At 42.5% G+C, this 25,002-nt stretch overlaps 1 protein-coding gene and 1 pseudogene across 7 annotated transcripts in view; one reads left to right on the forward strand and one right to left on the reverse strand.

Moving 5' to 3' along the window:
- Positions 1–293: 293 nt before the first annotated feature.
- ARHGAP12 (Rho GTPase activating protein 12) overlaps positions 294–25,002 on the forward strand; it is a 106,697-nt gene continuing 81,988 nt past the window's right edge. For 3 of the 7 annotated variants that reach the window (XM_074358376.1, XM_074358379.1, XM_074358382.1), the window contains exons 1-3: positions 294–458; positions 17,465–17,503; positions 19,177–19,924. In XM_074358376.1, coding sequence (XP_074214477.1) covers positions 19,238–19,924 — 687 coding nt within the window. In that variant the 5' untranslated portion in view covers positions 294–458; positions 17,465–17,503; positions 19,177–19,237. Of the gene's footprint in view, positions 459–17,464; positions 17,504–18,696; positions 18,813–19,176; positions 19,925–25,002 lie in introns of all 7 variants that reach the window. The other 4 variants (XM_074358380.1, XM_074358381.1, XM_074358377.1 and 1 more) reach the window with 3 other exon arrangements.
- LOC105071829 (U6 snRNA-associated Sm-like protein LSm3 pseudogene) lies at positions 22,559–23,267 on the reverse strand (annotated as a pseudogene).

Consider the following 25,002-nt stretch of genomic DNA (forward strand, 5'->3'; position numbering starts at 1 on the left):
GCCGCCCCAGCGCTCGGGCCGTGTCCCGTCCGACCGTTGCCGGTTCTCCCCAGTAGTGTCCCCTCCACGTCTCCCACTCCGCGCTCACAAAGCGCCCACGCCCCTGCGCCCCGCACCCGGCCACCCCTCCTCCTCCTCCCGGACCCGCCGCCGCCGCCACCGCCCCTCCCCGCCCCTCCCCTCCCCTCCCCTCCCCTCTCCTCCCCGCGCCCGCCGGGCCGTCACGTGCGCCGCGCCCCCGTCACGTGACCATACCACGCCCCCATCACGTGGCCGCGCCCCGCCCCCGCGCCGGCGCGCTCCGACGTGCCCTGGAACTTAGCCTCCCGGAGAGCCGCCTGCGGGGACGCGCCGGCGCGGCCGCCGCCGAGTGAGTGCCCTTCGGGCTCGTCTAGGCGCCGCGCCGCCGCCGCGCTGGGCCGCCGGGAGTCGCGTCCCGCGAGACCGCCGGGCCCTCGGTGAGGTGGGGGGACCCACTGACGGGGTCCAGGTCGGGCGGCGCTGCACAAAGGCGCCCGGGGCCAGGGCTGTGCCCGCCGAGGGCGGCGGGGCCGGGGAGGCGTGTGCTGGCGCGCGGCGGCGCCGAGGTGCGGCCTGCGGGGCCGGGGCGCGGGGGCCGGCCGGCTGGCGAGGGGCGACGGGGGGCGACGGGGGGCGACGGGGTTTAAATGGCTGGAAGTTGCGGCGCATCTGCCCCCCGGGTTCCCTGACTTCCTGTGAGAGGGCAGTGCCCGCCGCCCCGCCCCCAGGAAGGAGGTGTCGGTGTGTGCCTGTGTGCGTGTGTGTGTGTGTGTGTAAGGGCTGGCGGGGCTCCCGCCCTCCTCGCCTGCCGCCGCCGCGCGTGCCCGCTCCCTGGAGCTGGAGGGGGTGCCCTCCGCCCCCCACACGGAGCCGGCCTGCGCCCTCGGGGCTGCCGGCCTCCCTGGCCACTCGGGGCTCTGCCGCCTTCAGGGGTTCCCCGCCCCTGCCCGGGGGCACTTGCTGCAACCCGGCCCTCCTGCGAGGCATCGCCTCCTAGTCCTTAACTTTAAAGGAATTCTCTGCAAGCTCATCTCGGGGTGGTGGGTTGTCCTCTGAGAATGACTGTCCTTAACGTGTCGTATCTTCAGTTATGCAGACCCTTTGAGAAGAACCGGCCGCAGGGTCCCCAGTGGAGAAGAAGGCAGGGCCTTGCGTGTCCGAGGCTTGTGATGTGTTCCCTCTGACCGCCGAGCCGCAGTTCTAAGCGCGCTTGCAGAAAGACAGAAGCAGAAGCTTCCAAGCGTAGCCTTGTGAAAGTTCTCCTGTCATTCCAGGGAGGTGTTTGTTGTGGGTCCAGGCTGTTAACCCTCTGTTGCTTTCCGGGTCGTTGTGCCATGTGGAGGGAGGGTTCACGGGCCGTGTGTGCACTTAGTCGGAAGGGGAGGTGATGTTGGGGAGGGGGCATTGACGACGAGTCCCTCGGGTCTGGTTCAGATTCCGCCACCAGCTTCTAAAGGTGAGACCTTGGAGGACTGAATGTTGCCGTCACAGGTTGTTAAAAAGTATGTAGCTCCTAGCCACGCCTCTTCCGTACCTAAAAGTTGGGAATCGGTGGCCTGGAGATGTATTTGTCGATATCCAGTGCCCTTATCTGATCCACTCGAAGGCGTGTGACGGAATGGGATCTTTCTGTGTCTCTTGCTCTGACTACACGGTCTGGCTGCTGGTGCCAGGATTTTTCTCTTTCTATTTCTTGTTTTAAAAATTCTTGGAGAAGTTTCTGAGCAGGGATGTGGGAACCCAGAGTGGTGACCCAGAGCAGGCTCTGAAGACTTGACCCTGAGCCTGGCAGCCTGCACCCCAGGGAAGCTGGGCACGTGGGTGGGACCCATGGTTGCAGGTGTTCCACTGGGGTCTCTCTGAGGAGAAAAACGAATTAAAGGTGTAAAGTAACAGATTCCATGTGTACGCCCCAGTGTTCGGTGATAGATTTCTATTCCTGCTTTATCAACCACCAGAAGTTGGAGATTGCTAACTCATTGATTTTTTTTTTTTGAAGTATAGTCGCTTTACAATGTTGTGTCAATTTTCATTAATTCTTAATATGACGGTATCCGTAGTTGTCCGTACACAGTAGTGTTTTACACCTGCACCAGTTGTTGTGAGGCACAAGTGGAAACATGTAAATGCTGTAGGAAAGCAGTGTATTACTTGTCAATGATTTGGCTTTTTTTTAATTAGAAAGTATGTGTAGTGAGTTTTTTTTTAAATGGGTCATTAGGAAGTGGGCCTTAAAAATGTAAGTACTTTAATGCGGTTTATTTCTGAAAATAAAAGCCTGGTAAAATTTTTAAATTAACTAAAATAAAACAGCTAATATGGTGATGTGTAAAATTATTAAATAGTAGCCTTATTTTTGCTTAGTCTGAGAAAGCTGGTGCTAGGAAAAAGCAACTGAATCTGCCTAAAATGGACATGACAGTTTTATGATAAATAGCAGACGAGAGAAGTGAAATTAAACTTTTATTTTATCTTATGTTTAACAGTTCTAGTCGTAATTGCAAACATGCACTGTTTTGTAGAGTGAATCAGATGTGAAAAGGTATTGTGGTACCACATGGCACCATTGTACTTCACATCATGCTTTTCCAATTACCGTCTTTTGAGGAACCCTTTGGGCTGCTGTCTTTGTGGTTTTTCTTTTCTTCAATTGCTGACTGTTCTCATTGTGCCACATCCTCATTTGTGGATGGCTTTGCTGTGATTCAGCCATTTTCCTATCAGTTTTATTGACGTTATAGACTTAATATCTTGCAGTGTCAGTTTGCAGTTGACTAGCTTTTTACTTGAACTGAACTGCCAGTTGCTGACCTCTCTAAGCGCCCCTCCCCTGTCCATAACCCAGTGCTTCTCAAACTTTAATGTGCATGGGAATCACCTCAACTTGGAACAAGTGCCCAGAGAATGGTGATGCTGCCTGGACCGCAGACTACTGCTGTTCAGTAGAAGTAGAATGCCGGTCACCTGGGTAACTCTAAAGTCTTCAGTACTCATGTGATAAAAAGTGAAAAAGAAGCCATGAAATACATTTTATTATCATTTTATCTACACTTTGTCTTCAAAATTTCACATGTATTTCACAGCACATCTCAGTTAGACTGTCCATGCACACGTCCCATGCTCAGTACCCGCATTTGGCTAGTAGTGGCCACTGTGTTGAACAGCATGGTTCTGGAGTCTAGAATCTAGATCAGAGCTGTTTTAAGCATGTTTTTACATTGGCCCTATCAGCAATGTTAGAAATGTAAATTTTGGGGCCCCACCTCAAACCTACTGTCATTAAAATATCTGGTGTTTCAGTAACTTGGTTTTAAAAGCTGCAGGATATATATATGGACTGCAGAATGTATATGTGGTGTTTCGGATGGGATTCCAGAAAAGAAGTTCATCAGGGAAGAACTAAGGAATATTGACATGGTGAGGGATCGGTATTGTTTCGTCGAATATGACAAATGTACTAAACGCAAGTAGGGGAAGCTGTGAATGGGACGTACGGGAACTCTGTACGAGCTTAACATTGCAGTAACTGTTTACATCTGAAACTCATCTAAGAGAAAACGTTTTTGTTTTTGTTTTTTTTAGAGGCTCTCCAGGTGCTTTTGTCATTCACTAAAAATGAGAAGCAGTGACCTAGATCACTAGGGTGATCTGCACTGCTGCGGCATGAGGGGGCAGGATGGAGGCCAGTACTAGGTCTGGTGGGGTAATTAATAGTATTTTTGTGACGAGCTAAAACTTAGAAAGCACTTGCCATGTGCCAGGCGTATCTAGTGCTTTACACGTTTTACTCATTTAATTCTCCCAGGATGTGATGTGGACTGTTAATAAGCTCCAAATGGGAAAAATGCTGAGGCTCAGAGAGATTAGGTGACTTGCCTTAGGTCACATAGCTAGCAGGAGTCAGGAACAGGGACATCTGAGGAGGGGCTAACTTTATAAGCCATCAGGTCATTTGTGAGTGTTTTCCTGTTCTCACAGCTTTTGTTTCTTTGAGTAAGCATTGATTAATGTTGAGATTCTGTATCAAGACTTTTAGTTTTCAAAATACGTTTTCTCTTTCCATTTTCACAAGAATCTTTTGAGGTTGGTATTGTTTTCTTTGTTTTATAGATAGTTAAGGTTCTGAGGGCCTGGGAGCTGATAAGGGCAAATCCTAATTTAAATTTCAGTCCTCTGAGCCCAAGTTTTGCGCTCCTTTACCACAGGAGAATTTAGAATACATTTTGAATTTTGAGTGATATCTTTAAAAGTTGGCTGGAAATTACCTGTAGTTTGCTGTGTATTACTGGTTTGTTTTTTTTTTAAATTAGTTTTGTTGAGTTATAATGTACATACACTAACATAAAACACAACACTCAATAAAAAGGACTGAACTATAGATACATACAGCAGCATGCTGAATCTGAGCAGCATTACGCTAAGTGAAGCAGGCCAGACACAGAAGGCTACGTACTGTGTGTTCTGTGCTTTTCTGGGTCCACTTGGCTTCCTTGAGTAAGCTGTGATTAATGGGGTGCTCTGTGTCATGCTTTGTAGTTTACTAAGTACTTTTTCATGTTTTCACTACTCATTCTCCCCAGGATCTTCTGAGGTTTATATTGTTTCCTGTTTTACAGATGAGCGTACCATAATTAGTTGAGGTATTCATCAGTTGATAGGCCTTTGGGTCATTTCCAATTTCTGGCTTTTATGAATAGTTGTTATGGGTGCTCATGTAAGGCCTTTGCTTGGACTTATGCTTTCATTTTCCTTGGGTAAAAACCTAGAGGAAGAATTGCTAGATCTTACTTGACTTTGTAAGAAACTGCCAGCATGCTTTCCGGAGTAGCTGCACCACCTGCATTACTGCCAACAATGAATGAGAATTCCGTTTGCGGGTTTCCTTACCCTACAAAGTATCCTTTATGTATTTACAGCCGTTCTGGTAGGAGGGTTAGTGATATCTGGTGGTTTTAATTTGCATTATTAGGATTAATTTGTTTTATTGAGGTCTGATTTGCTGTCAAATTAGCTGGACATACTTTACGTGTGCAATTCGGTGAGTTTTGACATATGAATAGACCTGTGAAATCAACACCATTTTCAGATAACAAACATGTCTATCACCCGCCTCCTAATTTCCTTGAGCGGAAAGGTAAACTCATTCCCCTTGTTGATCTGCTGTCACTACAGATTCGTTAGCATTTTCTAGAGTTTTATGTAGGTGGAATCATATCGTATGTGGCCTTTCTTATCTGGATTTGTTTCACTCAACAACATTATTTTGAAATGTATTCACTTTATTGTTTCAGTAGTTTGTTTCTTTTTTCTTTTTCTTTTTCATAGTAGTTCATTTCTTTTTATTGCGGAATGTTATCCTGTTGTGTGGACATTACATAATTCATTTATCCATTCTCCTGTTGGTGGACATAGGGTTGTTTCCATTAGGGACTATTACAAATAGAGCTACTGTGAATACTCACCTACAGGTCTTTGTGTGGACACATGCTTCCATTTTCTTTGGTGAATACCTAGGAGTAGAGTCCCTGGGCCACATGGTATACGTATATTTTAAGTTTTTAAGAACCTGCCCAATTTTTCCCGAAGTGGTGGTACCATTTTACATCCCCACCAGCAGTATGTGAGAGTTCTGGTTGCTCCACATTTTGAGAAATACTGGTATGGTCAGTCTTTCAAATTTTAATCACTCTAGTACATGTGTGCTGTTATTTCTTTGTGGTTATGGTTTGCATTTCCCTAACGGCTAAAGATGTTGGGCATCCTTTCATGGGCTTGTTCACTGTCTGTCGATCTTCCTTGGATATGAACACTTGTCTGTTCGTATCTCTTGTCCTTTTTTTTATTGGGTTATTGTCTTCTTACTGACTTGTACAGTTTTTGTATATTCCAGATATGAGTTCTCTGTTGGAGATAAGTTTGTGTCTGAGACATTTGTGTCTATGTTCATGAGGGATATTGATCTGTAGTTTTCCTTTTTTATAACGTTTTTGTCTGGTTTTGGTATGAGAATAATACTGACCTGATAGAATGAGCCAGGGTGTTTTCCCTCCATTTCAGTTTTCTCTAAGAGACTTGTGTAGAATTGGTATTGCCTTCCTTACATTTTGGTACAACTCACCTGTGGAGCCATATTGGCCAGGAATTTTCTCTGGGGGAAGATTTTAAAAGACTGATTTAATTTATTTAATAGATACAGGACTATTTAAGTTATCTGTTTCTTCTTAAACAAGTTTTGGTAATGTATCTTACAGAAAACTTGTCCAGTTTGTCTAAGTTGTTGAATTTATCAGCATAAAGTTGTTCATAATATTCTCTTACCTTCTTTTTATTGTTTTTAGGATCTGCAGTTATGTCTCTTGTCTCATTCCTGATACTGATATTTCATGTTTTCTCTTTAGTTCTTGGTCAGTTTGGCTAGCAGTTTATTAGTATTACTGATTTTCTCAGAGAACCAGCTTCTGGTTTCATTGATTTCTCATAACATTTTTCTGTTTTCTCTTTTACTGACTTCTGTTCTGATCTTGATCAAGTTCTTTCTTCTTACTTTGGGTTTAATTTGTTTTTCTTCTAGTTTCTTAGGGCATAAACTTACATCATTGATTTTAGACCTTTTTTTTTTTTCTAATTATGGGCATTTAGTATATAAATTATCTGTAAGCACTACTTACGCTGCACCCCACAAATTTTGAGATGTCATGTTTTCATTTTCATCCAGTTCAGATTTCTTGTTTGATTTCTTCTTTGACTACTGGGTGATTTAGAAATACATTGTTCAGATTCCAACAACAAATTTGTGGGTTTTAAGATATCTTTTTATTAATTTATAATTTAATTCAATTGTCAGAGAACATTATTTGTATTATTTCAGTCCTTTTAGATTTATTTTTATTAATTTTATGGCCCAGAATATAGTCTACAGAGAATGTATGTTTAGGAAACTATTGAACTGGCTATGCCATTTAGCATCCCCACTAGCACTGTACTGTGTCCAGTTGTTGGTAATCCTTGTCAGCACTTTACATTGTCTTTGTTTTTAAAAAATACATTTATTGGAGTTGGTGTGTAGTGATATCTTATTTTGGTTTTAATTCGCATTATTGGATTTTTAATGTTTTGTAAAAAAATTTAAATTTGAATAAAAATGAAGAATCACGGAGGATCTGTAAAAGCTGTGTGAGGATTTTATTCTCCAGTGACTCTTTATTGTGGTGATATATGCAATATAATGTTTCATTATATGTGTATACCACATTTTGTTTAGCTGTTCATCCGTCCATCTATGGACATTTGGTTTGCTTCTGCCTCTTGGCTACTGTGAATAATGCTGCTATGAACATGGGTGTACATATATCTGTTTGAGTCCCTTTTTTCAATTCTTTTGGATGTATACCCAGAAATAGGATTGCTGGATCATGTGGTAATTTTATTTTTAATGTTTTGAAAAACCACCATACTGTTTTCTCTGCTGGCTGCACCATTTTACATTCCCACCAGCAATGGACAGGAATTCCAGTTTCTCCACATCCTCACCAGCACTTGCTTTTTCTGTGGTGTTGTTTTTACAGTAGCCATCCTAATGGGTATGCAGTGGTATCTCATTGTGGTTGTGATTTGCATTTGATTTGCTTATTGGCCATTTGTATATGTTCTTTGAAAAAATGTCTATTCAAGTCCTTTGCCCACCTTGACTCTTCTTATCAGAATGTTAATTTGAAGTAGATTAGCATAATTTAAGCATTATAATGAGTATTTTTTCTTTTTTTAAGTTACTGATGTCTGACTAGAACTTTGCAATGGCCAGACCTTAATCATCACTATATATATTTGTAGATGAATGTATCTTTGCTTTGTGGGCTATATCTTATTTTTTTGGACTAAGACCATGGGCATGGCTGCTTCTCCAAGGGAAAATCAAGGTGGTGTTACTCCAAGCAGGGTGTGTGAGATGCCACAGAGGCAAGATGAAAATTGTGGGAACTGTAAAAATGTCAAGTTCTTTCTCCTTGTGTGTGTGTTTTTAACTGATTATTTTAGAAAGTTCTTAGTAAGAAATTAAAACGTGGGACTCAGGTGTTGAGGGTGGTACAGAAAGAAGAATCCACTGATTCGAGTGCACAGAGAAAGGAGTAAAGATCTGAAAAATGTAGAAGTAGAAAGATTTTCATAGGGTGATTGTAAAGGTTGATGGGGAGCTATTATTGATACAGGCAGCTTTTGATGAAATAGAATTTGAAGGAATAAGAAGTTAATCTATTGGCTCAAGAAAAAATTCTTTTTGTTCCTTAGACTTTTTACTAATTAGGAGTTTTTTACCTTTAGACTCTTCCTGGTATCCAGCATCACCGTAAAACTCTTAGTGTGTGCAAGTGATTCCCAAGGGATTAAAACCCAGTTTAATGTTTTTTGGTCAGAAAGGGCTTGATCAGACCTGTTTATGAAAGTACTGAGTTTTACAAAATTTTCTGGAATACAGTGGACTCCTCACTTTCCGCTCTGTCGTATTATTAGTTGGGTCAGTATTTACATCTCCTTGTGTAAGAAATCATTTTAGAATGATTTTGAAGCTATAACATCCACTGATAGTGGAGAGCCCTGTTACCTGTTAAATAAATGTGATTTGTATTTTGATGAGACAGGCACTGTGATTCTCCATAAATGCAGTGTATAAATGTAAAGTACAAAAGAAATGTAAGTTTATTTAAATTATTTGAAGGGTATTTCATTATTTGTAATGTAAGATTTTTTTTTGTTGCTTTTTTTAATATTTTAATAGACCTTATTTTTTTAGAGCAATTTCAGGTTTACAGCAGAATTGAGCAGAAAATACAGAGTTCCCACATAGCCCTCCCCACCCACACGTATATACTCCCCTACCCTCAACATCCCTCATCAGTGTGGCATATTTGGTACAATCAAATAATGGGCACATTATTAGCAACCAAAGTCCATAGTTCACATTAGGGTTTACTCTTGATGTTGTACATTCTATGGGTTTTGACAAATGCATAACGACATGTAGCCATCACTATAGTACCATACAGAATAATTTCATTGCCCTAAAAATCCCTTGTGCTCCATCTATCCATCCCTCCTTCCCTTCCTCTCCCCAAATCCCTGGAAACCATGATCTTTTTATTGTTTCTGTAGCTGTGCCTTTTCTAGAATGTCATTTGGTTGGAATTGTGCAGCTTGTAGCCTTTTCAGACTGGCTTCTTTCATTTAGTAATATGTCTTTTAAGTTTCTTCCATGTCAAAATGGCTTGATAGCTCATTTTTTTTCACTGCACATGTATTTTTAAATTTACATGTATGTATTGTTCATTGTTTCTAAGAACGTTTAGAGCTTTAGCTTTTTAAACTGACAGTTACCAAAGGAATAAAACCAACCACAAAATAGGAATTAACTCAAAAAGGTACATACACCCTGCTATTAACAGCAACATTATTTATAATTGCCAAGACATGGAAGCATCCTAAGTGCACATCAATAGTTGAACAGATAATGGAGATGCAGTATATATATATATATATATATATATATATAAAATGAAATAAAACCCAACCATAAAATGGAAGATATTTTGCCATTTGAGGCCTTTCATTCAGTTTTTTTTTTCCATTTCAAAAACCAGAATTTTATAACTGGAAGACACATTTCCATTACATCAAAAACAGCAAAATACCTAGAAGTAAACTTAACCAAAGAGGTTTTACCTGTCCTCTGAAAGCTGAAATGACACAAAGAAATGGAGAGATTTCTTGTGCTCTTGGACTGGAAGAATCAACACTATCAAAATGGCCACACTACCCAAAGCAATCCACAGATCCAGCACATCCTCCATGAAAATACTCACGACATTCCTTACAGAAGTAGAATAAAGCAATTCCAAAATTTATAAGGAACCACGAAAGACCCCGAATAGCCAAAGCAATCTTTTGTAGGTCTTTGTTTTTCTCTTTCTTCTTTTTGTTCTCTTTTCTTATGGTTTCATGACTAGAGAAGGTCCTTTAACATTTGTTGTAAAGCTGGTTTGGTGGTGCTGAAATCTTTTAGCTTTTGTTTATCTCTGAAGCTTTCGATTTCTCCATCAGGTCTGAACGAGAGAGAGCCTTGCTGGACAGAGTATTCCTGCTTGTAAGTTTCCCCCTTGCATCACTTCAAATATATCATGCCACTCCCCTCTGGCCTGTAGAGTTTCTGCTGAAAAATCAGCTGATAACCTTAGGGGAGTTCCTTTGTATGTTATTTGTTGCTTTTCTCTTGCTAATTTTAATATTTTCTCCTTATCCTTAATTGTTGGCAGTTTGATGACTGTGTGTTCCTCTTTGGGTTGATCCTGTGTGGTACTCTGCGCTCGCAGGACTTGGGTGACTGTTTCCTTTCCCAAGGTGGGGAAGTTTTCAGTGATCATCTCTCCAAAAATTTTCTCAGGTGCTTTCTCTGTCTCTTCTCTTCCTGGGACCCCTATAATGCGAACGTTAGAGTGCTTCATGTTGTCCCCGAGATCTCTTAAACTATCCTCATCCCTTTTTATTCATTTTTCTGTTTTCTGTTCTGAAGTAGTGATTTCCACTAATCTGTCTTCTAGCTCACTGATCTGTTCTTCTGCCTCATTTAGTCTATTCTTGATTCCTTCTAGTGTGTTACTCATTTCAGTGATTTCTTCAGTTCTGTTTGGGTATTCTTTATATTTTCTGACTCTTTGCTAAAGACTTCGGTCTTTGCATCTATATTCCTCTTGAGTTCCCTGAACATCTTCACCATCATTACTCTAAACTCTTTCTCAGATAAATTGCTTATCTCCTCATCACCTACTTCTTCTTCTGGGATTTTATCTTGTGCCTTGGCCTGGGAGATCATCCTTTGTTGCCTCATATCATCTATCTCTCTATGTGTTTGTGGATTCCTTCCACAGGCTTTAGGATTATTGTTTTCTTGTTTCTAGTATCTGCCCCTGGTGGGTGAGGCTGGACTAGAGGCTTATGCAGGGTTCCTGGCAGGAGGAGCCGGTGCCTGCCCACTGCTGGGTGCAGCTTGGTCCTGGATCTCTAGTGGGTAGGGCTGCGTCCAGAGGCCTTTGTGGCTTAGGAAGTCTGCAGATGAGTGGGGCTGTGTTCGCACCCTGTATGTTTTTTGGCCTGAGGCTTCCCTACAGGCTGTTGGGTGGGGCTAGGTCTTGGTGCTAATGATGCAATCAAGATGTCAGCCTCCAGGAAAGCTCATGTAGATGAACACTCCCGGAATGTCACCACCAACTTTTATGTCCCCTAAGTGAACCGCAGCCGTCCCCTCCCTTCCCAGGAGACCCTCCAAAACCAGCAGGCAGGTCTGGCCCAGGTTCCTATGAAATCACTGCCTCTGCCCTTGGACCTGGCTCACACGAGATTCCATGTACGCTTCCCAAGCAAATGGAGTCTCCGTTTCCCCCAGTCCCGTGGGGCTCCCAGCACCAAGCTCCTCTGGCCTTCAAAACAAGATGTCCTGGGGTCTCCTTCTCTTCTCAGTGCCGGATTCTGGGCTGGGGAACCTGACGTGGGGCTCAGAGCTGTCACTCCTTTGGGAGGGTCTCTGCGACTTCACAGATCTTCAGCTTGTGGGTCACCCACCCAGGGGGAATGGGGCTCAATTATAATGCAAGCTCGTTCTTCCTACCGTCCTGCTGTGGTTCCCTCTTTATATTTCTAGTTGCAGAAGATCTTTTTTGCTAGGTTCTGGGCTTTTTGTTCAATGGTTGTTTAGCATTCAGTTGTGGATTTGTTAGTCATGGGGAGAGTTGAGCTTGTGGTCCTGCCACTCTGCCATCTTGACTGGAAATCCCTAAGATATGTTAATGTGAATATCAAATATGCTTGATACCACTTTTAATTTGAGTGTCAGTTTAAGAAGACAGTTGTCTAGTGATAGGCAGCATTTAAATCAAGTGCTTGAAAACAAGATGGGAGAGTGTGTCAGTATGGCACTACAGGAAGCTGTAGGCTTGTCCTGTGTATTTCCTGTCTGAGGGCTTGAATCAGCCATTTCTCCAAAGAGCCTTGATTCCTTTATTTGGAGAATGGTATTAGAAACCAAGTCTGGGTGCTTGGAGTACTTGTTGCTGCCAGGGGTCATTTTTACTGACAGCGAGGAAATATGTGGAAGCAGCCTGTAGACATACATCTGTAATAATTCTTTTTGTAATTGTCTGTGATCCGTGGTGAGCTAAAAGTGAGTTCATACTGATGTCTCCAAGTCAAATCTGTATCACAGTATCATTCTAGCCTTCTCCCTTGCATGTCTATAAATTCCCAGGTCAACATTGGGATAGGTGGTGCCCACCGTCTAGATGCCGTTTACTTAATTATCAGTTCTAGGGTGCATACATGTATAGCAGTATCAGAATTTTTAACTCATACCCCTATTGGAAACGTCTGTAGCTCTCAGAATACAGCACTTACGGGGAGGGTATAGCTCAGTGGTAGAGCGCGTGCTTAGCATGCACGAGGTCCTGGGTTCCATCCCCAGTACCTCCATTAAATAAACAAATAAATAAATAAACCTAATTACCTCCCCCCCAAACAAGCAAACAAACAAAAAAAACATTAAAAAAATACAGTAGGCAGTTCCTTTGCCTATATCCTTATAAACCTCACTTACATACAACATAAGTGGGGTCTGCATCTCCCTTCATCCCCTCTCCACTCAGTGAGGTCATTCTGTGTGTTTGTAATACTGTTAGATTGTCTTGTCACATCTGCTATCCATCCTGGGATTCCCCTGAACTCTTAAATGACTTTCTAGAATTTGCATACATTGAGGTTCTCACTTACGTTGTAAAGACTGATGGGTTTTGACATATGCAGAATATCATATATCGACCATTGCAGTATCACACAAAATAGTTTTATTGACCTAAACGAATCTCCTGTGCTTCACCTATGGAACCCTCCACCCCTTTGTTCTGCCCTTAGCAATCACTGTCTCTGTTGTTTTGACTTTTCCAGAATGTCGTATGAGTTTTGTTTTGTTCTGTTTTGTTTTTATTGAGGTATGGTCAGTTTACAATGCTGTGTCAATTTCTGGTGTACAGCACAATGCTTCAGTCATACATGGATGTACATATATTCATTTTCATGTTCTTGTTCACTGTAAGCTACTGTAAGATATTGAATATACTCCATGTGCTGTACAGTATAAACATGTTTATCTATGTTATATATACCAGTCAGTATCTGCAGATGTCGAACTCCCAGTTTATCTCTTCCCACCCCACTCCCGCCTGGCAACCACAAGTCTGTATTCTATGTCTGTGAGTCTGTTTCTGTTTTCAGAATGTTATATGAGTTAAATCATTCAGTATGTGGCTTTTTGAGACTGACCTCTTTCCCTTAGCAAAACATATCTAGGATTCGTTTACAACTTTTCATAGCTTTTATCACTGAATAATATTCTGTTGTATGGCTGTTTCAGTTTATCCTTTCTCCTATTGAAGGGCATTTTGGTTGCTTCCAGTTTTGGGTAGTTGTTATAAATAAAGCCGCTATGAACATTTGTATACAGGATTTTTTGTAGAAATAAAGTTTCAACTCATTTGGATAAATACCTAGGAGTGTGATGGCTAGATTGTGTGGTAAGACCATGTTTAGCTTTGTGAGAAACTATTACACTGTCTTCCAAAGTGGCTATACCATTTTACAGTCCCAATAGCGGTGAACGAGAGTTTGTGTTGCTTTACGTCCTCATCAGCTTTTGGTGGTGTCAGATTGTTTGGATTTTAGCTATTCTAATAGATGTACAATGGTCTCTCGTTTTAATTTGCAATTCTCTAATGATGCGATGTTGAGCATTTTTTATGTGCTTATTTGCCATCTGCATGTTTTTTTATGATGTGTCTTTTTCAGATCCTTTTTCCATTAAAAATTTTGATTCTTTTTGTTGAGTTTTAAGAGTTTTTTGTGTATTTTTGATACAAAAATCATCTCATCTGATATGTATTTTACAAATATTTTCTTGTCTGTAGTTTGTGTTTTCATTCTCTCATCAGTATCTTCCACAAGTTTTTAATTTTAATAAAGCCCTATTATTTTATTTCTTTTATGGATTTTGCATTTGGTGATATATCTAAAACTCTTTGCCAAACCCAAGGTCATATTTCTTCCTTTTTAAATTGGAATATTTTCTCCCTCTTGTAACAATCCAAGAAAAAGTTATGTCCACTTCATTTCTAAGAAACACTTCGTGGCACAAACCTTTCTGAAATACCCCATGCAAATGGCATTTTTATTAAAATATACATACTTTCCCAAGCATTTCTTTTGTTTCCTCATTTTTGTTGCATATTTAAATATGATTTTGAATTTCTTTTACCAGTTTATGCTTGACTGTGTTTTCTGGTGCTTTCCAGTTACCTGGTTTATTCCTATATCCTTTCTGCTGTTCCTGTTTTTGCTATTTCTTTATGGCCAAAATAGTTTGTAATAGTAATCACTATATTTTCCTTCTCTTCTTCAGGCCTAGAGAAATGTCATACATTCTCTATTATTTTTACTCTTAAGAAACAGGGACTGTGCATTGAGAAAACACCTTAAGTGCCCTGTTATGGCCTTTGATTTCTTGTTAAGTCACAGTCTGCAAAATTATTTGGTAGAATAGTTTCTTATTCTGGAACTTACGCTGGAATTATTTTTAACTTTTTTGTTGTGCTCTTTAAATTTAATTGATTTCTTTAGTAGAGGTCTGTTTAGGGAGTGTTAATTTCCAACAAGCACTTGTAAAAGCTACTGGAGGACTTCCTGTCAAGAATCAGTCCTGCAATTGTGGTGTTTTTAAGTGGGTTAATATGTGTGTGAGGCTCTATTAACATTTTTGTCATTCATGGTATTAGAATTCCTCAGTACTTTGTACATATATGTATCATTATAAATTGTAAGCTCATCAATTTTGGATATGTCTACCATATTTCTCTTAGGATTTTTTTTTCCTTGTTGACTTCTTTGATATACCTTGTAAGGATATCACGCTGAGAGAAGTAGTTGATTAAAACAGATGTCCTGGGGAAGGAAGATCACAGTTGCTGAGCTGCGTACTTTGTGCAGAAAGAAAATGAGGAAAATTGGCAGACTGAAAGGAAGAGATCATTAGTTTCAAAGTAGCGTGGTGGAGGTGAATCTGACTGGTGGGGGGAAAGAAGTAAAGGATGTGCGCAGGGGTGTGTGTGTGTGGGGATGTGTGGATGTTGTCGTGGTGAACCGTGAGGAAGAAGACCACTGGTAGGAGGCATGAAGAGCCCACGTGGATGTTCTTGAAACTGCAGAGAAAAGCAGTGGTTGTTACTGGGCAGTAGACAGGCACACTCTGTACTGGAGGCTGGGTCCTTAGTTGTGTGTGTGGTGAGTAAGGCTGAGTGGACGGTGAGTGGAGCATGCGGTTCAGTTAGGTGTTGCGCTCAGAGGGTGTCGTAGTTGAATGAGTGAGATTCAGAGAGATTCTAATTGAAACTCTTGAGGGGTTTAAGATACCAGGGTAAAGAGTGCTCAATGTAATCTAAAGAGAAGAACTGGGGACTAGAGGAAGAAACAAACCAAAATTAAAACCACAAACATTTAAAAAAAATACAGCTGCTTATTATTATTTTTTAATGGAGGTACCGGTGATTGAACCCAGGACCTCATGGGTGCTAAGTACGTGCTCTACCAGTGAGACGTACCCACTGCCCTAAATACAGCTTATGTTTTTAAATGAAAATAGGCCCCATAGGTTGCTCACACGTTTGCAGGTCAATTTCGCTTGGGTCTAAGTTTTTAGAGCTACCCCACAATTATTTTAATTGTATTTGAATCTATAGTTTACAGTGGGGCTTTTCTCTTCATATTTATTTTATCCAACTTTTCCTAGACCTTGGCTTGTAATCCATAATTTCTGCTCCACGACTTGCTAGAAGTTTATTATGTTAATCATCTCTCTGTAGGGGAGTCCCCTCTTTCACCCCTCCATCCCTGTGGTAACTAGAAATCTGTCCCAGTCCCTTTGTCTCCATGTGCTAGCCCTTGCTCCTGTCCCCTGCCTTGTGTCTGACCGCCTGTTCCAGCTAGACGTCTTCTGACTACTTCTCCATCTTCAGTGCTCCCCCAGTTCTCATTTCCTTTAACTAAAACTGTAGTTTGGGTGTTGAACATAGTGAAACTGGCTTACCTTTCTCCCTAACTCCTCCCCACCTCTGTAGTCGGTGGGGAAGGCGCAGTCGTGAAGCCTGGCAGTGCGAGGCTGCCCCCAGCGGTGGTGGTCTCCAGCCCACAGCCCCTCTGCTGCCCCCATGAAACCGTGAAGGTTACTCGTTCTCCTCTGTGTTTCCCTTTTTTCCATGCCTGCGGGTCAATGTTTGACCAGTTAGGGGATGCTTGAGCCCCTGTGACCTTCCGCATATTCCTTCACCCGTTTCAGTTTCTTCAGGGATGTTTCTGATTTTATTACTTCCTGGAAAGTAAAAGGAAAAAAACCACATCACCCCAGGATAAGTATTTCAGTGTGGAATTTTGAAAAGTTGTCGTGAAAAACTTTTATGTAGGTAAACGGATTAAAACTCCTGGTGACTAATGTCCTGGTAATGCACGAAAATAAAGGCTGCACACTTGGAAGATTAGAATTTCTATTTACTGTGTCAGGAAAGACCAGGCAGGTTTTGCAGGGCGGGGGTGGGGTAGAGAGAGGAAGTAGATTTTGGATGTGGTTGAGTCTTAGGTACCTGTTAGATCACCAGGTGGATTTGGGTGTCGTGTGTCAGTCTCCTTTGAATCTAGAAGACTCTCCCTCCATTTTTCATTCAGTGTGAAATTGATTTTTTTTTTTTTTGAAGAGTTCAAGTCTGTTTCTAACCAAATGTCTCACATTCTGGGTTTGTTTCTTGATAATTAGCTTAAGCTTAAACATGTTTTTGGCGAGAGCACAACAGGTGGCATTGTGTGTCTCACCGAATCTGATCTGGTCGCCCGCTCTTGGTGGTTCTGAGTTTGAGCACTGGCTTAGGCTGATGACCCCCAGGTGTATTGCTGCAAAGGTGTACTTGCTTGTGAATGATCTGCAGGGAATGACGCAGTGACTCCCAACAGCTTTTAACATTTGTTTTCATTCTCTTGAACCTCCTCAGTATCATAAACTTGGGAAACAGCTCTGTCATTTTAACGACTTTACAAAAGATATTTCTCCTAGAAGTTTAAAAAGATGTTTGTGTCAGAACAGAAAATAAGGGCGGAAATGATCTTGAAGCAAGGTAGAAATGAAGCAGGAGGGGCAGGGGCCCAGCGCACTGTGTGTTTGTGCGTGTTTGGAGGGTGGTGCTGGGCACAGGCGTGATGCGTCAAGCTGCACTGTGCTCCTTGTGGCCGTTCTGAAACCATGAGCAACGCTAGGTGCCTAGCCTTCTGTAAATTATCTTGGTCAAAGTTAATGAACTTCATTTTTTTTTTATAGGTTTAAATGTGATACTGGATGGTTAGTTCTCCTTCTAAGGTAAGTTTTTAATTTTTATTATTTTTTGAAACAACACTACTATGTTAAACTTATTCAGGTAGTTTGTCTAGAAAGTAAACTTTAGTTGCTGAAATTGTATGACTAACTAGTTATCCCCTGGGCTTTATCTGTCCCAGAGGATGCTGTCGGGAGGGGTGTGGGGCTTACTGCACGTGCAGTGTGAATAACATCACACGCGGTACCCGGGTGCTGGTAGGTGGATTCGGGACCCTGCATGCACATTTCTGGTGCGTCGCAGCATCCTGAGTTCCTTGGGTCTGCCTGAGGCTCCTGGAGTGTTAGGTTGAGTGTGTGGCATGGTGCTGCAAACGGAGTGACTTAAAACTGCAGAAACTCATTCTCTCACTGTTCTGGCACCAGACGTCCTCTGTGCTTCCCTCCAGGGCTCCAGGGGACAGTCCTGCCTTGCCCGCCCCATTCCGGCGCCTGCTGGTTGCTGGCAGGGCTCCAGCTCCTTGGCTTGTCGCTGCTTCACTGCCAGTTTCTGCCTCTGTCTTCAGTGGTCTTCCCAGTGTGTCTCCCCTCCTTGTCTCCAAATCCCCCTCTCCTTATAAAGACACCAGTCATTGGATTTCAGGCCCACTCTAGTCAAGGGTGAACTACTCTCAAATTGATTCTATTTGCTAAGACCCTGTTTCTAAATAAGGTCATATTCACAAGTCCTGGTGTTAGCACTTAGACATACCTTTTTGGGGAACATAATTCATCCCTCAGTGGTTGGGGTGTGACTTGAATTGTAGCAAAATCAAGATGCTGGATCATTTTGAAGCTTGAATGCTGTGTTTTATGAGGTACTAAAGTGTTTGAAATTGGTATAGAAGAAAAACTGACCCCTAAATTTCTCAAGCCAATTTAGGGGTATTTCTAGTAGACTTTGTGTCTTACGTACAATATGTGTACATACAGTATGTGTGTGTGCATTTTTAACATTTACAAGTAAAGAGACTGTTATTTGTTGGCATTTGTGGGATTCAGCTTAACAGGACTGTGGTCCTCTTGGGGTGGATATAAGAGGAAACAAAAGTAAACCAGCAGTTTCTTTGCTGTATCTGTGTGTGTATTTTGCCTAAAAATACCAGTGCTTTTTTAATCCATTTGTATTAGAACATGAAACCTATATTTGGATATCTTTCTTCTTTAAAAAAACTCATTAATGCACTTGATCATTTTAGAAAGTAAAGAACTACAAGGTCGTTGAATGAAATTCAGAGTCATTGAAATTCAGCTTTAACTTCAAAGACGGTTTTAGGAATGCAAACAGTGAACCTAGCTCCATGCCTGGCCCTTGGTGAGTGTGTCAGTTACTATTAGGGAGTCTTTCTAAGAATGTGAAGGAGGTTTGAGGTAGTCGTGAAAAGAAGGGAAGTTCTTCTCTCTTATTTTTGATAGTTGTGTGTCTGGCTGGTCAGCATGTTTACTGTTCCAGTCACTGGTTTGGTTTTGGTCATAAATGATTGAAAAATGTGGATTACAGTTAGGATGAGAGTGTGTTTAAAGCAGGACAGTACGTACAGTAGTAGACACATGTTTACTTTCCGGGTTTGAGGTTTGAAGGTAATGTTCTTTATTATATGGTGCTTGTGAATGACTATTAAAAATCCAAACTGTTAACTTTTTTCCTCCATTCTCTTCCTGCATTTAAATAAAAATAGCTGTATTAATCCCAGAAACCACGGAGCCATAATGTGGCAAAGCGTCCTTTTTGAGAGGTGAATGTTACTGGTGAAAATGGCTGACAGAGGAGGGAAGATTGTCCCAGGACAGGTGTACATTGAGGTGGAGTATGACTACGAATATGAGGCCAAGGACAGAAAGATTGTCATAAAGCAAGGGGAGCGGTACCTCTTGGTGAAGAAGACCAATGACGACTGGTGGCAGGTCAAGCCAGACGAGAACTCCAAAGCGTTCTACGTGCCCGCCCAGTACGTGAAGGAGGTCGGCCGCAAAGCTCTGATGCCGCCCGTGAAACAGGCAGGGGGGCTGCCAAATAATTCTGTGAAAGCCGTGCAGAGCCTCCACCTCCAGAGAGCGGCAGAAAATGTGAGCAAGCCGCCTGAGCTCTCAAGTTTCGGAAAGCCATCGTCATCTGTTCAAGGATCAGGTCTGCTTCGTGATGCCAATCAGAATTTTGGACCCAGTTACAGCCCAGGTCAGACTCTCAGCCTGGACCTGACCCATAATAACGGGAAGTTCACCAGTGACTCACATTCTCCGAAAGTTTCTGGCCAGAATAGGACGCGCTTCTTTGGTCACTTTCCCGGTCCCGAGTTCCTGGACGCAGAGAAAGCGAGCTTCTCCCAGGAGCAGTCCTGGGACTCGACCGGAGAAGGCTCAGAAAGGCTACGCCAGGACTCCGAGTCCGGCGACGAGCTCAGCAGCAGCTCCACGGAGCAGATCAGGGTAAGATCGAAAGTGGACGAGGAGACACTTGGGCCACCTTCAGAAAAGCTGAATTATAGATTGTAATTAAAATATTTGTCAGACTTAAGAACTGGTTGTTCTGCCTTATGTTTTCAGAATACATGGGTTTTATCCAAAGTTAAAGAGAGAGAATATATGAAAAACCTTGTAGGATTGATGGAGGCTCCCTTTCAGGTTTTCTTAAGTCTTGTTCCTTGGCAGGACTAGAGCCACTTGAAGTGTGGACAAGTTTCTTTTTTTTTTTCTTTCTATTGATTATGCATAAAGTACAAAGGATTTGTGTAGTGTACCCAATGATGATACTTCTTTTACTAGAAAAAGTTTGTTTTCCAGCTGCACTCACTTTGACTTGTTTCCACTAAGTCTTCAGGTAATAATGGATATATGAGGAAAGATGTCACAGGAATGTTAATGACTAACTCTTGTTCTTTGAAACTTTTTCATGAACTTTGCATGTTAAATATATATATTTATATATATATATAAAGAGAGCTCACCAACCTTTAGTTCTTTTCATGCACTTTTGTGTTTTAAGTGTCTTGCATTGAACATTAGCCTGAATAAAATTTTGTATCTGTAGTTTGATTCTTTTTCCCCCTTCTTACCTAACTTTATTTTGGGATTCGTTTGTGCCAGTTTTTCAAGTAAAGTGACAAAAGCACACTAATGAAATTGAAACTTGAGTGTATTAGAAAAGTTTCATTTTAGGTGAATTTGTAAGTTGATAAACTTTTGGCCTAAAGCTATGTTGTAAGATTGAGTCATCAATATAAATGAGTCAGTAGGTGTGAAGCTGCCCTTACTTGTGGTCGGATTGTAATGGAACTAGTTTGTTCTTTTCCTTTCGCGAGTTTCAGTTTTTCTTGAGACGTTTTGAACGAATATAGGAAAAGGGGAAGGTTCTCTAGAAAAACTTCTGATGCTTGAGATGAAGGCAGTTAGGGTGAAGAGCACTGTCTGTTAGTCATCTCTTGTCTTAGTCTTTAGTCTTTGCGATACTTTGACGAAGAACATATAGTGTGTCTGGAATTTTTCTGTTGGTGGCTCCCTGTTGGACTTACTGGACTTGGGAGACGTGTGTTTCCTTTGCTGTCTGGCCCTCACTGCTGTTCCGCACTTGAAGTTCCTTCCGTGTTCCGTGTGGGGACACCGGCAGCCTGTGTCCTCTTCGTCGTGGTCATCTTCAGTTCACACTGGGACACTCGTGGCTCCTAACCTCTCCTGGGCTGCTGGGAAATCTTGTTAGATTTCTCTCGCCAGACCTCGTCATGATTATTGGTTTCAGACCTTTTCTGTGTCCTTCAGTTCTCCCCTTCTGTTTCATGCTGAAGTAAAAGCCACGGGAGGGAGTCTGCATCTGCTTTGGGGAGGATGTCCTGCCTGGCAGTTCATCATGCAGGCTTTAGATTTGAATCTGGCTCCAAATCACACCAGTTGTCAGGTAATTGGGGCAAATGACTTGACTTTGGTGTGTCTCAGTTTCGTCCTCCTAACGTGGGGGTCAGAGTTGCTGAGGATGCAGTGGGCTGTTGTGTATCTCATATGCTTACCTGGCTGGGTACCTGCTGCTGCTGAATAAATGACTCCCAGTTCTGGTGGTTTAACACAGCAGACAGACATCCATTACATCACAGTTTCTGCGGGTCAGTCATTAAGAAGCAGCTTGGTTAGAGGTTTTAAAGGCTTCAGGTCTCTCATTATGTTGCCATCTTATGAAGGCTTGGCCAGGGCCAGGCGGCTGCCTCTTGGTGGCTCGCTCACGTGGTGTGGTTGGCCTCTTTTCAGATACTTGAATGTCGTGAGCAGCTTTCCCCCGAAAGGAGCCGTCCTGAGAGGACAGGGTGGGAGCTGGCAGTGGCACACTGTCACACCTTCCTGATGGTGCAGTTCAGCCCTTCTCTGTGTCGGGGGAGCCAGCACAGGTGTGGGTATCAGGATAGGGGCCGTGGGGGCCACCGTGGGGGCTGGCTGTCACAGAGCACATCAGTACCGTTCAGATGTCGTGTTGCTGGCATGTCTGCTACTGTCATTTCCACCATCAGACCTAGGAATGGAGCAGGCATCCTCCCTGGTTCCGGCAGTGCGGGGCTGCCTCTCCTACGGGGACAGGCTCTTCATGTTTGCTTTGCCCTCCTTTCCACAGACCTTTGCTAAAGATTGTGTAGTGTTGCGCTCATGGCTTTAGACTCGGTATTTACCAGGTGTTTTCCTTCAGCATGTGAATTTGCTCGTGTTTTCCTGTGTTAGTAAAGCTCTTCCACAGCACTGTCCCCTCCGAGTGCCGCCTCACCACTCCCTACTGGCGGCTTTGGAAGGAGCTGCACATACGTGCTCACTTCCCACTCCTTCCCTAGCCTGTCATAGTGGGACCTCCGCGCTCCCCTAAACAGCTTCTGCTGCAAGGTACCTTTCATTGTGGATAAATTTCCAGACAATTAAAAATATTTTTATACGTTACCATTATTACAGTGAGCAAGATTAATAATCAAATGTCAATTTAAAATAATTTTTCATTGAGGCATAGCATATATTCATATGTGTAAATTGTACTAATCTTAAGCGTATGGCTTAGTGCTTACGTACAGCTGTGAGCCCCTTCCCAGTCAGCACTCACACCCTCCCCCCTTGTCTCTGCTGGGAGATTTTCATTTTTCTGACGTATTACCATTCATCAGTCTTCTCTTTTTTAAGTCAAAAAAAGGAATAAAAATTTAATTTAACGGAAAAAACCCAGAATTGTCTGAAAAAACAATGGAGCAAATCAGCCGCTGAAAAAAAGAGTTCTGCATCTTGGTGATCACATTTACTGAAAAGGTTATAGAAACAGTAAAATGCCATTGAGCGGAAGGATTTGTGAGTTGTCTGCAAATCAACTTATTTCAGTAGTGGAAGAAGTCTTGGTCATTTCTTAATATCAAAATTATGCAGGTTTCTCTTTTGAGTGTCTTTTGCATCTGAAGAGTCAGTCATACAAAGTCTCCTATTTTCCTCACAGGGTAAATCCTTTGTTTCAGCCAACTCTTAACGGCAGGCCAGCTAGCACACCACCATCTCCCCGGACAAAGAGCATTGAAATAATCCGTTTTGTTGATTGATGTATCTCTTTGTACGTTTCTTCATCAGTTTCTGTAGTTGTTAACAGTTCCTTCCACATCTCCCAGCGTCATGTTTAGATGTAGGTCATACCCTGCAGCCTGCCTCAAAGCGTTGCGTCACTTCCCATTGTCACATGGATCTGCTCATCCAGGCTGAACCTGATGAGGACCAGGGGCTCTTCTGCGGTGTTGATGGTTTGTTGCTGGTCCGCGTCGTCTGCCACGTTTCAAACTCTGTGATCAGTCTTCTTTAATTAAACGTTTTGAGATAATTGTAGTTTCATAAGCAGTTGTAAGAAATCATGTGGAGACCAAAAAACCCCCAAAAAACAACAACAAAAGAAATCATGTAGAGAGAGCCCCCGTGCCCCTGTCAGGTGACCTCTAGTGCTGACGTCTTGCAGAGCTACTGTGGTGTCCCAGTCAGCACGTGGGCATCATACAGTCGAGATGCTGAGCATTTCTGTCAACACAAGGGTCCTTCGTGTGGCCTGTTTGTAGCCACCCCCCCAACCCCATCCCTCCTTAGCCCCGGCCACCACTAATCTGTTCTCCACTTTTATAATTTTGTTGTTTCAAGAATGTCATATAAGTGGTCTCATAGGCTCTTGAACCTTTTGGGATTGGCTGTTTTCATTCGGCACAGTTCTCCAGAGACTGATCCAGGCCCCCTTTGTCGCTGACTCGTGTTCTGTGGTTTGGATGGGCTGTGCTAGTGCAGAACATCTGGGTTTCCAGGGGCTGTTGCATTTAAACATTTCTGCCCAGGATTTTGTGTGAACACACCTTTTTATTTCTCTGGCCTAAATGCCCACGAGTATAATTGCTAATTATATGATATGGTAGTTGCATGTTTAATTTTTCAAGAAACTGCCAACCCGTTTTTCCAGACTAGCTGTTCATTTACATTTATACCAGCAGCGCTTGTGATCCAGGGTCTCTGCGTGCTCACCAGCATCTGGTATCGTCACTGTTTTTATTTTAGCCATTCTGATAGGTGTGTAATAGTATCTCCTGATTTTAATTTGCATTTCCCTGATAGCTAGTGATGTTGAACATCTTTCACGTGCTCATTTGCCATCAGTAGATCCTTTTCATTGAAATGTCTCTTGACGACTTCGGCCCATTCTCTGATTGGTCACTTTGCTTTTGTACTGTTGAGTTTGGAGAGCTCTTTAGTCGGCAGAGAGGCAGAGGGGCACCGCACACAGAGAAGGCAGCCACGTGAAGCTGGAGTGAAGGGAGATGTGAGGGTGGTGGCACTGATGTCAGGAAGGATGCGGCTGCAGGCAGAGGACTCTCTCGAGCCGCTGGAGGGAGTGCAGCCCTGCCAGCACCTTGATTTCAGTCCTGGGGTGCTGTGTCTGGACCTCTGGCTTCCAGAGCTGTGAGGGTATAAGGGTTTGTTGCTTTAAGCCTCTGTTGGCACTAAGTTGTTACCGCAGCCACAGGGAACTAACACAGCTCCTCTAGTTCCTTTCCTTCTTCTTATACATTTTAGAGGAATTGAAGTTTTAAATTGCCTCATGATTTAAATCGTATCTGTGAAACATTTTACTGGAATTTTGGTAGGAATTGCATTAACCTGTGTGTCATTTCAGAGGAAATGGACATCTTACTATGTTGAGTCTTCCAGTCCACGTATATTGTACATTTCCCCATTTGTTTAGATCTTTTTTAATTTTTTTCAACAGCATTTTGTAGTTTTTAGTGTTAAGTCCTGTACAGTTTTGCTAGATGTACACCAAAGTAGTGTTGAAGATCAGTTGACCATAGACATGTGAGTTTATTTCTGGATCCTCAGTCTGTTCCATTGGTCTGTCCCTCTGTCCTTCAGCCTGCACTTGGTTACTGTTACATTGTAGTAAGTTTTGAAATCGGAATGTGTTACTCCTGCTTCATTGTACTTTTTCAAGAGTGTTTGGTCTATTCTGGCTCCTTTGCAGTTCCATGTGAAGTTTT

Source organism: Camelus bactrianus, chromosome 35, assembly GCF_048773025.1.
Source record: "Camelus bactrianus isolate YW-2024 breed Bactrian camel chromosome 35, ASM4877302v1, whole genome shotgun sequence".
NCBI lineage: Eukaryota > Metazoa > Chordata > Mammalia > Artiodactyla > Camelidae > Camelus > Camelus bactrianus.